General features: G+C 40.1%; 1 protein-coding gene across 1 annotated transcript in view; it reads right to left on the reverse strand.

The window, feature by feature from the left end:
• RFX7 (regulatory factor X7) overlaps window positions 1-14,270 on the reverse strand; it is a 95,600-nt gene extending 81,330 nt beyond the window's left edge. Inside the window, exon 1 of the mRNA XM_081049306.1 lies at window positions 13,560-14,270. Coding sequence (XP_080905432.1) covers window positions 13,560-13,720 — 161 coding nt within the window. The 5' untranslated portion in view covers window positions 13,721-14,270. The remainder of the gene's footprint in view (window positions 1-13,559) is intronic.
• Window positions 14,271-15,941: the final 1,671 nt, after the last annotated feature.

Raw genomic sequence — 15,941 nt, forward strand, 5'->3', positions numbered from 1 at the left:
CATCTTCATTTATTCCTTCTCATTCATCTTCATGTAGATCTGAGTTTCTGACTTGTATCATTTCCTTGTCTTTATAGAACTTCTTTTAATATTTCTTGCAAAGCAAGTCTACTAGCAGCAAATTACCTCAATTTTTGTCTGAGGAAGTTTCAACTGACGTACCTTCAAGCTGAGTCTTTCCTCAGTCATGTCCAGTCTACTGTTGGACCATCAATGGCATTCTTCATTTCTGCTACTGTGTGTTTGATTTTTAACAATTCCTTTGGATTCTTAGAGTTTCAACCCCTCTGCTTGCATTATCCACCTGTTCTTGGATGTTTTCTACTTTTTTTCATTAAAGCCCTTAGCATGTTAATCATAGTGGTTTTAAATTCATGGTCTGATAATTCCAAAAATCTGTGCTATATCTGCATCTGGTTTTGATGCCTGGTTTTCCTCTTCAGATTGTGTCTTCTGCCTTTTAGCATTCCTTGTAATTTATTGTTGAAAGCCAGACAATATTGGGTAAAAGGTACTGAGGTAAACACGAGGTTTTATGTTTATCTGGCTAGGAGTTAGGCTGTGTTTACTGTGTTGTCTGAGGCTAATATTTTCTCTAATGTCCTTGTTTTTGTCCCCCATGTTCTCTTTGGGAGTCCCTAGACTCCTTAAATAAGGTCTGAAGCTTATGGTTGTTTTTATCAGTAATCTTATTATATTATACAGGAGCCCCACTGATGTGATAATGTGGGGGTAGGAGTGAGCCAGATTGGGGATTTTCCTTCCCTTGGGCCAATGAGGCTTTGGTAAAACCCCAGTTGGTTAGGCTCTGGTAAAAGAGCTTCCCTTAAGGCAGGCCTTGTTAAAAAAAAAAAAAGAGAGAGCTCTGGGCTATTTCAAAATGGTTCCTTTTCTCCTCCTCCCACTGTCCCTGCTACCCATGCAGGAAGTAAGAGGTTTTTCTTACTGGTAGAATCTGGTAGGGCTCCAGGTACAACTCAGGAAAGTGTGGGGACTTCCCTAAGGCTGAGACACTCTAAAGCTAGCCCATGCAGAGTCTCAAGCAATTCATCAGTTGTACTTTAGAAAGTGCTCCCATCCGTAGTGGCTTTAGCTTTGAGCTTCTGCCAACTGTAAGCTATGATTCTCTGTATCTGCCTGTCTGTCTCCAGTTTTCCAGGCAGCAGTTTGCCCCGTGACCTCCATTCTCTGCGGATCTAAGAAGAGTGGCGGATTTTCAGTTTGTTTGATTTTTTTTCTTGCAATGACAGGAGTCCAAGCTTTGTGTCAGACCAGAAACCAGAAGACACTATACTTTATCGTCTCCACTGGAAGCTGAGTTAAGACTATCCCCAAAATATAACTCTCACTCATTTGCATTCTTATATGCTTTACGCATAATCCTGCGGTTTACCCAAGGGAGACAGGACCATATCAAGCAGGTGACTATCATCCATTGTTTGCCCATAAAGGGAGTGAAGTTTGAGAACTGATATCTGTACTCTTTGAGTAGTTTTCCCAGCATGGCAATGGGATACAGGAGTCCATGCACTGCTGCCCAAGGGCCCAAACCTGCCAGCAGTAGAACAACTCTGGCCATACCCATTCATTTATATATTGTCTATGGCTACTTTCCTGACATGGCTACTCCTGCAGAGTAGCGTAGCTGCAACAGGCCTATCTTCTGCAAAGCCAAAAATACTACTATCTGGCCCTCTCAAGAAAAAGCTTGCCAACTCCTGGGTTATGCATCCCACATTTTCTTGCACATGTGATCACTGGTATCGTGTGTTTGTGTGTGTGTGTCTTTTAATTGATGACCTGGGCTGAGTGCAATGACGACTATGCACTGTTTAATTTTTATTCATCAATTCATTTTACATACAATTACTGAGAGTAACAATTTTAGCTTAGTGGAAATCTTTTACAACACAGTAAATGATGCCATAGCAGAATTATATTCAAATACTATGAAAATTAAAATAAATGCGTCAATAACTCTACCTGAGGTACTCAAGGATTAATACTAAAGTTCTGCCACAGAGTACTTTGGCTTAATATTTCTTTATTAGAAGATATTTCCTCTAAGCTAGTGATTCTCAAATTTCAGGATCTATCAGAATCATCTGGAGGGCTAGTAAAACAAAGACTGTTGGTCACACCCCCAGAATTTCTATTCCAGTAAATCTGAGGTGAAGCCCCCAAATTTGCATTCTAACAAGTTCCCAGGTGATGCTAATACAACATTTTAAGAAACCACTGCTCTTAACAAACCCCGTAGGATCATATAAAGACAATTTTTAAGCTGAAAAGGTCTTTTAATCTAGATGTTGTACCTCTCTGAAAGGATATCAGACCAAAAAAAAAAAAAATCAAACAAACAAAAAGGCTCTATGTCAGATAGAAAGCCCTAGCAAACTAGGGGCTTTTTACGAATTTGAAACACTTCAGGCCCTCAAAATTGTTTTCCTGTTTTAGTCATTCCCACCTTATTTCCCAGATAAAGCCACCTCCCTCCGTTATGTGCCCTTAACTCACAGGTTTCCTTTGCCATCCATCTTTAGGCTTTAGCCATGACTAACAGGTTACCTTAGCCTTACGTCTTGGCTTCTAAAATAAATACTAGGTCAAACCCTCCACCAGGACCACACTGTAAAGAAGTGATTTCCACTTCAATGTTAAGGAGTGTGTATGTGTGTGTGTGTGGGGGGGGGGTCGGGGGAGGGTGTCTGCAAAATTTCTTGGGAATTAGGTTGGGACACAGATATAGCTGATCAGTCCACAAAACCCTAACTAGATACTACAGTATACTTATTCATAAAAGGCTACTGAACTATGTAGTAGTCATCTCAGTATTTTAAAAATGAGAAACACAATGGCTCTCACTTCGGACATACCAGTACTCGTACATTATTTTTCATCTAGATGTACAGTGAAAGATATTTGACTAGTAGAACTGAAACTCTAAACAAATGATTACTTCAGTTTTACCAATGCAATTTAAAAAATTGTTTCTGTAAAACAACATGAGTTTAATAACCTGTTTGGGGAGAAAATTACCACATTAAAAATATCAAATATAGAAACTTTAATATGCAGAAGAAAAAAATAAAGCGCCTCTAAGAATATAATAGACAAAAATGACACTAGTGAGTACCTACTACTAGATGAGAAATAGAAAGATGCAAAAGGTGTTGCCCCTAGCTTCAAAGATCTTGTTGATTAAAACGACACAGGGAAAAAAAATTACGAGTGTGTAACTGCTTAATTGTACAGAACTCACTATATACAACATGAAGTCAAGAAAAGGCCAATGTGGACTGGAACAGCTAAAGAATGTTTCATAGTATAATGATTTGAGCAATGACTTCAAAAATGGTTAAAGTATGATTTGGAAACAGAGAAGTGGAGATTCCAGAAAAGATACAAAGGAATGAAAGCAGGATGACAAAAATAGAAGACAAACAGTGAAATGGAGTTGAATACTGGGGAACAGCAAAAAATAGGGTTGGATTGACTGTATGGGGCTAGATTATACAGGCCTTTGAAAGCGGAGGGAAATCTTTAGATACGACATGGAGGGCAAGGCGAAATTGAAGGTTTTTAGAAGGGAATTACCTGAAAAAAGGATGTTTTAGAAGACTTATTTTGGCAGCGATATACAGCATAGTTGAATCGGGGGCAGGGGGAAGGCCAGGGGCAGGCAGTGGCTATGCTGACGCTGTAATGTTCCAGGAATGAGATGGTAAAGCACTGAGCTATCTATGGTCCTGGAGTGGAAAAGAGAAAATAAGGAGAAACTTAAGTGACAGCGCAAACTTGGCAACTTGTTAAAATACTGGGTATGGGATGGGGATAAGAGAAAAATCAATTATGAAACCAATGTTGCTAGCCTGACAGAATGTGGTATCTACTACCAAAAGAAGGAGAATAATTGGAAATGAAAGCAAATTGAGGTAGCAAGGCACGATGGCACAGAAGAAGGGCTACTGTGAAAATGCCAAGCTTACGGTGACAATGGTATCTTCCTGTACTCTGGAGAAGGAATGAGTAGATGTGGTTCGAGTTGTCTGTTCAGCCTATCTATTTCTTGACGTTAGCAAAGAAGTGAAAAGAGGAAAACAATGGATGGCTGAGAAATAAGTGTCTGGATATTCAAAATTAAAGAGCATCTAGAGGAAAGGCGCTGGAAAAAAAAATGTTAATCAGAGGTAAGGTCCACAAAAACAGGGATCTCGTATCCTTGCCCATGGACTCCCCAATGCCAGGCAGCGTAGCCGATACAAAAGCAGCTCACAAAAAGGAATGAATGAGAATTTCCAATGTGTTAAGGAATCAAAGTGAAAGAAAAGTTAGAGACATAATGAAAGATAAAGACTGAAAAAAGGCCACTGAGTTGGCAAGAAGAGCAGGAAGCCAGATGGAAGAGTTGAAAAGGACAAGAGCACAGAGAGATCTGACGAAGTGGAGATGGTAAGCTGATGGAGAGAGGTCAGCTAAAGGGAAGAGTAGCAGGACAGACAAAGGGCATTCTTTTACTTGTTTGGATATTTTTCCAAACGAAAAATAACACCTACTCATTTAAGAAAATGTGGAGAATAAAACAGGAGAGAAAAAAAATCAGTGTTCCACAACCTAAATGCAAACACAGTTAACACTTTTGAAACGTATGTTCAAACTTGTTCCACCAAAACTATGAGTGGGCTTACATATCATACAACTGGATAGAACTTGAGGGACTGGAGGGGAAGGAAAGGGATAAGGAAAAACAGCAAAACCAGCGAGCAATGGTTACTGTATTTCTTAAAGTTTTTCCTAGTGGTCAATAAAAGCACTTTTCTGCTTTAATTATTTTTTATTATTGAGAGTAAAAACTTTTGCATATTTGTTAACTGTTCATATTATTCATCTTATAAAATGAGTATTTATATTCTTCATTCACTTACCTACTGACTTTTTCTCTTATGACTAAGAATGAGCTCTTTAAGTCACTGAGAGATCAACTCTTTGTTTTACTGCAAAATCTTTTTCTCCAAGGTTGTTTGCTGTTGTTTTAAGGAAGTCAGTCATAGGCATGTATAGTCACAGGAAAAGCAGCAGTGGAAAAGAACAGTTTGATGACGGTGACCAAAATGGGGTATATGTTGGAACAAATTCCATAAATACACGGAAAAGGATAAATCCAAAACGGGAGAACAAAGTGCATTGGATAACAGAAAAGTTCACAGACACAGATGCTAAGATGCAGGAGCTGAGATACGGGATGAATGACAGATGCGGGACCCCACACCAAACATTCTAATTCTCTTCATGCAATGGCCATCCTTCAGGAGAGTCAAGTCAAGGGACACATTCCTCTTCCAAGACTGTTACAGACAGGAGCAGTTCCTTGTCCTCTGTCCCAGTCCCCACCCACCCCCTCCCTTTCTTCTCTACTATTACTCTATCTTCTTTCTTCTACCTTTGTACATTAAAATTTAGGTGAGAGGATTGTGATTGGTGGAAACCCCACTCCTCAGTCAAGCCAATTTTGTCCTATTTTCCTCTAATTATTCTCATTACCAGCAAAGCTTACTGTCATCAACAACTCTCAGTCTAATTTCTGCTCGTGGAAATAAAGATTTCCCAGTAAGTACATTGATAAACGTATCGGGATCAATAGCTCACCCCTTGATTTTTTGTTAAGGCCACTACTCTGAACTTTGCCAATAAAAATATGTGCTCACTGAATCCCTCTCTCTTCTAATTCTGTACTTGTTTATACCATTAATGCATTTAACAAAATCTGACTTTTGTTAAATTCAATTGATGATGCGTACAACTATTCACACAGGGGTGAATGTTTTCAAGACAGAAGTGGTGTCTTATATTTTTTAATCTTCCTATGTCTGTATGTAATAGACAAATGGGCACTGCATTCGGTTTTCCTTGACCACTTTCGATTCTGTAAGTTCCGCATGAGTCTTTGACCTTCGCACTCCTTTGAAATATGTGTATACAGAATGTGGCCAAACACTCCTTACTAATATCTCCTCCTTCAGAAAAAGGGATCACCCATTTACTAACCTGACAGTTAAATGAAAAACCAACTTAACTCCAAGCAAGATGTTACTGAAGTAACACTCTTATCTAATTAAACTTTTAAAATTTCATACATACTGCAAAAACAATGGCAAGTTCTTGGCTATTACATGATATTTTACTGTCATATTGTAAATTACTTATTATGTAGAGTTTGTCTTGTTTTAGACTTATTGTCTCTGAATTTCTATGAACTCTACATATTAGAAAATGAGAATGTTTCACTTAAATTCAGTAAAAATTCACTAAATGGACTCATCTCAGGTAAGACCAGTCTAAATTACTGGGGAAAAGGAAATTTATACAACTCAGATCATTGTTCCCTGGGAGTTGGAAAAAGTTTCACCGAAGCAGTGGCGCATGAGTTGGATCTTAAAGGTAGATACTTATACCAGCAGAAAAAAGTTTTTTTTAAGGTAGCAGGTAAAGAGACCCACATAAGCATAATTAGAGAAGATAATGAAAGCACAGAAAAAGATAGGGCAAACTGAAGTAGTCACATAATAATTTCCTGTTCTCATCTTGTAGCCACATGGTATTACCAGGTGATCAAAGTAGGAAAGTCACAGAAAAATAATAACAATACAAGTAGAGAAAGAAAACCCAAACCTAAGTACTCTCCTAGTTTGTGTCTTAAATTTAGGTATCCTAAATGGCAATACCATAGCCCTAGGGACTAATACCCTCTAACATGACCAACAGTTCTAATGCTTTGCCTATAATAGAGCTCAGAAAGAAAAGGGGAGGTAATTATAGGTCATAAGTACCACCACTTCCTATCCCCACGCCCTAGGTAGCCATTGTGAATCAATCAGATTTAGCATGCAAATTCAAACCAATTTGCTAATCCTGTATTGGAATGAGTGTAAAAATATCTTTTGCTCTCTGAACCCTTGCTATCCAAACTCAGACTACGAATGGGTTTAGGTATATATAGATAGATAGATAGATAGATAGATAGATAGATAGATAGATAGATAGATAGATAGATAGATAGACAGATATAGATAAGGCTATTTGGAGATGGTATTTCACACCATATGAATTCTTGTCTCCCAAAATTCCAAGACATAATAGATTGCAACCTGTTACTCTGACCTCTCACTCTTCGAATTCAGAAACCAAACAGAGAATCAAATAGCAAAGAATATCTGTATGTTTTCAGTTTGTTCTAAGATACTAGGAATATCACTTCCCAGACAACTTTTGGTAACATATATAGGATCCACCGTAATCGATACCTGGTAGAGGTATTGTGCATAATTAACCAAACCTCATTGTTTTCTATTTTCTCTTATAAATAGGAGGTACATAGGGGCGGCCAGATGGCTCAGTTGGTTATAGCACGAGCTCTTAACAAGGTTGCCGATTCAATTCCCCCATGGGATGGTGGGCTGCGCCCCCTGCAACTAAGACTGAAAATGGCGACTGGAATTGGAGCTGAGCTGCGCCCTCCACAACTAGACTGAAGGACGACTTGACTTGGAGCTAATGGGCCCTGGAACTACACACTGTTCTCCAATTAAAAAAACAAACAAACAAAAAAACAACAAAAAAAAACAAGGTACACAGATAGGCCATGAAACAGAAAAAGTAAATGTCTCAAGAAATAAAAATTAAATTATGTTTTCAAGCTTTGATTTATGTGGGTTAAGGTTAAGTGTTAACTATCTTAATCAAGTGTATTAAGACTTCAGAGCTTATTGTTCTTTATTTATTACCCTGCACAGGGCAGGAAGATTCTTCCACCTATCGGTCCATGCTACTCATCCTTAACCCGAACTCTTAGAACCCTTGAGATAGAAAGACTGGTTGAACAGGAGGCACTGGATAAGGAGGCACTAGTTTACTGTCGGAGATACAGAGTAACCATCTTTTTGTTTTGTTCTTCTTTGTACTTAGAAAGAACACTCTGTCACAGTGATGCGCGAAATGTCTACCCTCAATGAAGAGGAAAAGTTGTGAAGCTCCACCATACCCGAAATTATTCTGGAAAGAATACACACCTTTCTTATTTACATAACCACATTTACAATACAACATACACCACTGCCTTAAAATATTAAATTATTACTACAGGAACAAGGTCGCGTGTGAGGTGCTTACAAGAACTGAGCACCTCTTTATAAACAAAACATGCACACAAATAACCACCAGTGCAATCTCTCAACTCGCAACTACTAAATTCCCCAACAACAGAGATTACTGAATAGCCTTACATATTTTTACATAATCAACAGCTCTTAGAACACTTTAAATGTAATACATGCACAATAAGTATTTGCAGACTGAATCTCATACAACAGACCTCTCACACAAGGTAACAATAAATGAATAACACCTTTAGATATAGTCCTCCAGAGCTAACACCCAAGGAAACATTGACACATCCTAATAATCCATCCATTGGAAATGTTCTGCTGATTGACTGTGATTAGTTAATGCTGTTAGTCCTCACTATTCTTATAATATACTTTATTATTGCTGTCAATATTAATTTAGTAACAAGAGTCATAATTTAAGCTAAAAAAAAACCTTGTTGTAAGGTCATCTAACATAAACCTTTGATTTTCTGGACAAGGAAACTAAGGTCTCCTTTTCCCACAATTGACACTTTGATACTGGTCACCTTTTTCCCAGGTCTCCTAACTGAATAAAAGAGATGTTTTATTGCACATTTTTGCTGAGGTTAATACTGCAAGGTCAGTCTTACAAGTGAATGGACATTCCTCAAATGCCAGTCTCCTACATACGTAGTACTTTGTATATAGCTGGTACTCAGGTAAGTACCAACACTGTTCTTGCTTAAAGTGCTCAATTTGAGTAAATGACAATATTCATTTTAATTATTTTCATTTGTACAATTTTAATGTGCAATCACTAATATAAAAAGCGATTTGATGTACGTTTTTATTCAAAGCATATTTTATAACAAATGAGACACTTCTGCCTTGTCTACCATTGTGAAGCTCATATTCCCCTGTAATACTAAAAACTAATAGTGATATAGAAACCAAATCAGTTCTGTGTATAACATCATTAAAGACACCTCCCAATGAGGAAGGCAAATTGGTCAATTATTTATACACAGACACCTATTACCTAAGCTAAACAAGGCCAGAAAAGAGGGCTTGAAATTGCTTTTCTGGTCAGTATAGAAGACAATTTCATCAGTTTCAAATCATAGAGGAGAGCAAAGAACTGCCTTCTTTCAAAAACAGTGTTGGGACGCAACCATAACATCTGGCCTCAAAAAAGCATCCAGTCTGGTGTGCTTGGGATGAAAGACAGGCTGAATCCAGGGTAGATAGCATGTCAACCAACTAATCAAAATATATGAAAGCCAGTTGATATACTAATCAGTCTCTAATTTTAAAGCAAAATGAAGATCATGGGCTATGGTTAAAATAAACTCTAAAGTCATGAGCTTTATAAAAAATGTTTCCCACTGCAGCTGAAGGAACTTAAAATAACTATTTCTCAGACAGCGCTAATAAATTGCCTGACCTAGCTAATAAATTGTCTGACCCAGACCCAAGGACAAAATTACTAAGTTCTAGGACAGGGGACAGAAATCCGGACTAATATGGCGTCACTATGTAAACCTGAGGATCACCATACTTTGCTCATTGTAACTAAGAAATAAGTTGAATAAAATTGCTCAATTTGGGATTAAATTACAATTTAGACAATATCCCAAATGGTCCACATATATTCTACTTTGATTATAATTCTAAGTCTAAAATGTACTAGATTCAGAAGTCTGTAAGACTTACAAGACTGAATAAAGACAGGGAGCTCTGGCTCCTGCACTGCTTCCAGGGTCTGATGATAAATCAGAGGAATCCTATAACTTCCCTGTCATTCAATTTCTCTGTTTCCATAAAGTAGGCAGAACAATCACACATTTTATAGGACTGTTTTAAGAAATGGTTTACAACGTCTTATTTGCAAATAAAGAGTTACATAAATGAAAATAACAATTGCTAAAAACTAATTCTTTCCAGAATCCCTGAATTTTTTGAGTAAATGCAGTATTAGAAAACTTTCTATAATGAAACACCAGGGTTTCTTTTGAATTTCTAGGTAAAGGTTTAGAGTCTATATTACAGCCTGATTGTAAACATGTTCGTCACTCCCACCCATGTAAGTATGATTATTCTTAGATCTAACTAATCACAAAGAAGATTGCAAATGTAACTTTTTCTATCGTATTTTTTCCACAGCTATTTTATTCTACCAGGGTTTCAAGTAAAACTGCTTCAAAAAGGAAAAAGAAATCACTTAGTAAAACTTTGTTTAAATACAATTTTCTTTTTTCTTTATTTTTTTTAAACTCTGAAGACACTGGGAGATAAGAGGAAATAAAAATTTCCTTTGGTGTTCTTCTTTTGGGTAACGAAAGAGGGATGCAATGGAAGTTAAATAAGTTTACCATGAGGTTAGGTTCTGGCTTTGTTTTAGGTTGCCAGAATGAGTCTTCACCAAAAAGATATGGATTACTAGTTTTCTTTTTTGAATGAAAAGTTTATATTATAATTCTATTGTTTACAAAATATGGAGAACATTCTTCCAGCATATTCAGGATGAAAACACACCTCTGCAAGTAAAGCTCCTTTTAAGTGAATAGTGCAAGTGATCTGGATCTTTGTCCACGGAGTGGGAATGAGGAAGGTAAAGAAAGATGCAGGCCTGGTAACTTGGACTTCCGTTGAAGACATTCATAAGTATGTCACACAAACATTACAATTCTACCAAGTTAGGAGTATTTTTATTTTCTAGACCTATCTTAGAAATACATATATCCAATTCTTACAAAACACGGTTCCGATCTCACTAAGTAATATAATTTCAACTTTAAATACGTAATCGTTTTTTCAAAGACTCATTTAATGCTTGAAATTACCATAGGCATACTTTTATCAAACAGCATTTTAGTTCAACAAACAAAAGTAAATAATTATGAAGTGATATAATAAAGAACTCATTGTCCAGCTAAAGGCCTAACTCACATAGTGTATTTATATTTGTAGAATAGGACAAGTACAGACTTGTTTGTGATCTGCAAGTCCAATAATTTAGAAACTCTGATCAGCCTAAATGCAAAACCCATTTAATAATTTTTAAATTTCACATTTCTGTTCAATGTAATTTCAAATTCTCATTAGTAATGTTACCAAAGATTGACATACGAAGTAGTACAAAACTGATAATCTCTCAGAACATGACCAGGTGATAAAAAAAGGTGGTAAAAAGATATTGTTGCCTCAGAAGATGTGAAATGAGACACCTAAAGAGTTCCAATCTTAGCTATTAAAAAAGATTTCAATTTAACATACATGTACTACTTTTTAGGAGGAGATGGTATTGAAGGAGCTTTCACTTTTTAACGTCTTTATGTAAAGTTTAAAACCTGTACATTTGGGGATTAAGATGATTGTTGCCCGAAGTATCAAAAACTGAAGGGCACTCCACGATAAGTTTTTCTCACATTAAAGTCAGCACAGTTAAGTTGCAATGAATGTGTAAACATATATGATTAATGAAAGAATAATTAAATCACATTTAATTTACTTACTAAAAAGAGCACTCCGCTATCATTATTATTCAAACACTTCAATCAGCTGTTTATACGACTTACTCTTATTTTCAAAATATAAAATGAAGGTTCTTTTTCCCTTACTGTTTTCATAATAAATTAAAATGTGTATTGCTAACTCAACTAACAAACTGCCTATCTCAGTCTTTTCCCTGACTATTCTTTTAAATTTGTGTTTATTAAAAGATTTTAGCCCTTTTAACTGTGACATCCCTTACCTGAATGTAAAAACCAAAGTGCTTAATTCAATTTAATGATGATTTCAGGAACACTAAAGTTAAACTAAGTTAACAGGGGGAAAAAAACCACTCTGGTTTCTGGAAACCTTGATGTTAAGTAGGATATTAACCATCTCTTCCTTTAAATTACAGCTTTAAAAGGGGGGTAAGGGTATCCATTGAAGAATAAATAAAGCGCGCTCTCTCTCTCTCTCTCTCTCTCTCTCTCTCTCTCTCTCTCTCTCTCTCTCACACACACACACACACACACACACACACACACACACACACACACGACAATCCTATTTATCTGACCTATTCAAATACCCACAACAGGACTATTGTCAAAGCCAAAAATATTCTCATTTAAAATATTTAAACTTCATTTTAAAATTAAAACTGAAAGCAATATACTCAGCTGCCAACTACTGTGTAGTATGAAACTATTAAAGCCTGCACTGACCTACTTCATATCAGCATCATGACAATATGGATGTACGCCAAGAAAATAATGAAAATTACTATATAACAAACCTTAATTTTTTATATAAAAATTGTCACTGTTTAGAAGTGTGTAAATATTGTACAGCAATGCCAGCCGTTTTATGATACATTACTTTTTAAATTGCAATATAAAAGAAATTTTGATATTTTAGTAGTCAGATTCAATGACAGACATGCAACATTTCATTTTTAAAATCAGATTTTTTATACCACATTTAATTCTATTTTTAAACTTCTATTAAAAGCAGTCTCTTAGACCAAATTCCAAATATTGCTTTCCATTTTTAAAATAGCTCTACACTTTAAAAAAAAATGTCAGCTAATGAAAAATACTGCAAAAAACAATGCAAGTTCACATTCAAAGAATATGTGCAATGGCTCTAACAGGATAGACTTAACTCATGTATTTAATTATTAAAAGACTGCCACCAGTCTTTCACAGTTTAATGCGGAAATACTGGAAATTCTCATACAAGAAAGTACAGGAACAGCAAAAGCTATTTCATCTAGTTTCTAAAAAAGACACACAAAATGGCAACACATTTATTTTAAATTAAAAACCACTTTACAGTGTAAACTACCACCTTCAAATAAAATATATTAAATATACTAAAGAAGCCCTTTCTTCAAAATCAATGGAAATAATAAACTCCCTGAAAAAGAAATTTAATCTGAGAATAATGAAGGCAAAAACATCCAGAAACAGCAGCTAACGCAACTGAAAGGAAGAGGCACATTGGGTTTTGTGCTGCCTATTAATATTCCTGCGCACAATGTCTGTTTGGTGAAAATTCACAATACACTTCTTCCTCCTGTATGACTGCAAAAAGGAGTAAACACATTTCAGATTCCTCAGTCCCAAATTCATGCTGCCATCATGCAAGATGACTTAATTTCGACCCATATTCCTCTCACACCTAAGTGAAAACCACAAATAACTTGTTTATCTGCACTCACAATTAAAGAGGGGGCAAAAGCATTTGGGGGCTATGGAGACTAGGGCTGATGCAAAGTCCCCGCACCTCCAGAGGCCCTGTAAATATGCACCCGACTCTGGATACCCACATTCAATGAAAGCATCAGCCAGCTCCTCCGCTTCCCCGCCCGCCGCCCTCCACCCCCTTTGCAGCAGAAATGTGCCTGGGCTTTTTTACCCCAGCGATGGAGGATCCTCTTACCAGATGGAGTTCTTGATCTCGTGTTGCAGCGCGCTGGCCTCTGTCCCTGGCAGCCCAGGCACAAGGGCTGGCAGAGCCACCCCCGAGTTGGGGGCGTTGGGGGGAAGCTGCTGATGGGCATCAGGCTGCTGTGGTGGCGGCTGTTGTTGTTCCTCTGCCATCGCTGCTGGAGGGGTGGGAGGGAGGGAGGGAAAATGGGGGCGCGGGGAAGGGTGAGGAAAGAGACGGGGAGGGGAGGACGAAGGGGGATAGGAGGAGGGGGGAGGGGAAGAGGAGGAGGAGGAGGAGGAGGAGGAGGAGGAGGAGGAGGAGGAGGAGGAAGGAAGCTGGATGAGCTAGGCCTTTACCCCAGGGCTCGAGTGAGTCGCTTTCGCCTGCCGCCTGGGGGACATCACCGGGGAGACCCAGCGGCTCCTTACGGCCGGGGCGCTTCACCGCGGGAGAGGCATGGCGGCGCCCCTCAGCCCCCCGCCGCCGCCTCCTCCAGTCAGCGGCCGGGGCTGGGGGCGGTGAGGAGGGGGCGTCTGAAGACGAGGTGAGGGGGCAAGGCTCCCCCAAATCCAAGGAGAATGGTTGCTTGGGGACTTCGCGGCCCGGCCTTCCTTTCTTGCCCCCGGGGCTTTCGACTCCGGGAGCCCCGCGCCGCTGCAGCCCCAGGCTCAGCTCCACGCCACTCCCCACGCCGCCGCCGCCGCCGCGGCCACCGCTGCCCTGCCAGCCCCCGAGGCAGCCCAGCGCGCGCAGCCGCACTGCGGCCCCGAGCAGACGGCAAAACACCTACCGCTCTGCCGGGCTGGGGTGGGGATGGGGGGGCGCGGGGGGGGCGTGGACCGGGGTGTGCGGGTGACGGGTGCGGGGGGCTGGGAGGGGGGCGCACGGGTGCGGAGGGCGGCGCGGGCCCGCCGGGCCCAGAACGCGCGCCGCCGGGGAGGAGGAAGGGACTGGCCGAGCTGGTGGAGGAGAGCAGGAAAACGTGGGGGAGGTGCTGGCGAGAGAAAGAGAACTTGCGTGAGGAGGAGGAGGAGGAGGAGGAGGAGAAACCAAATATAATATTTGGCGTGGAAATGGGATTTTTTTTTTTTTGGCATCTTCAAAACAAGGAAAGTAACATTAATCAGCATTATCGCCCCTCCCTTCGACAAGTGAGGATTGCTTTAGCCCTGGGTAAATGGAGAGAATTTAAGCAGGTAAGAGGATAACCTGACTTTTCAGAAGCCCCCAAAGAAAAACACCCGTTGGAATTAACCACCATATAGGTAATTCAGTCTTGAACGGAAATCGCAAGTCAGGAGCTGGGTTGAGTGCTCCTCAGTCGGGCATTCAAAGCCCTCCAAATCTGGCCCCACTTTAGCTATCCAATCATAGCTGCCTCCATCCCCCTGCACGAACTCCCGGCTCCAATCAGTGAAGTCTCCATGCCATTCTCAACGCGCAGCAGATTCATTCTTCCTTCGTGCCTTTGCTCATGCTGTTCCCCGCACCTCCCCACCCCACCCCCTTTCCAGGAATGCCCTCCCTCCTCTATACCGCTCTCAAGCCAACCCAGCCTCTAAGGCACAGCTCAAGTCGCGGCTTGTCAGGGTCCCTGGCAGCCAAGGCCCCTGCCTGCCTATGAAGGAAACGTGTGTAGTTTTCTCAACATGGAGGCCGGGGCTCCAGCCACAAGCCCTTGCCTTTGGAGCCAGTTGAACCCCTGGACGCACTCTGCCCCTTACCCCCCCATCCACACTTAAGAGATGGCTTTGTCCATGAAGAGTAAGACTGCCTAGCTGAAACAAGCAAGTCCCCTTTAAGAGCAGAATTGGCTTTTCTAGGTGGGGCTGATCAGGGAGGCCTAAACTGCCTGGGTGTAGAAGACAACAGCCAAGGCCTCTGGCACCGGATCGAACAGCTGCTCGGCTCACACTGACCTTTCCCTGGGCCTGTGGGTGTTATGAGCGCTTCAGCTTTAACTTTCCTGACAGTTTCTATCAGGTCTCTACCCGACAAGATTCTCTGGCCACTTTCCTGCAGTGCTTGGACTTTGGGCCATGAGGCGCTGCCACCTTTTCGACTCTTTGTGGGTGGGAAATCTGATTGGCTTGGGCTTCCTGGCCTTTGGAGTGCTCAGTTCCCTGCCTTGGCCTGGAACCCTCTTGCTTTTGCACTCAGGCCTGGCCCACAGACTCCACTCCCAGATTCACCCTGAATGCATGGTGGGGAGAGAGGGAGGGAAGAACACCTGGGTGCAAAACACAGCTCCTTTAGGAGGATTTCAGGCTTCTTGGTTTGTTTGCTCCCTGAATACCCTTTGCACTGATTGTTCCACACAAAAGAACTCCCTTTTCCATTACCTAAGGTCGCTGTTAGCTTAGCCACTTTAGGGAAACACACGTTCATGAA

Source organism: Rhinolophus hipposideros (assembly GCF_964194185.1).
Source record: "Rhinolophus hipposideros genome assembly, chromosome: 5".
Lineage (NCBI taxonomy): Eukaryota > Metazoa > Chordata > Mammalia > Chiroptera > Rhinolophidae > Rhinolophus > Rhinolophus hipposideros.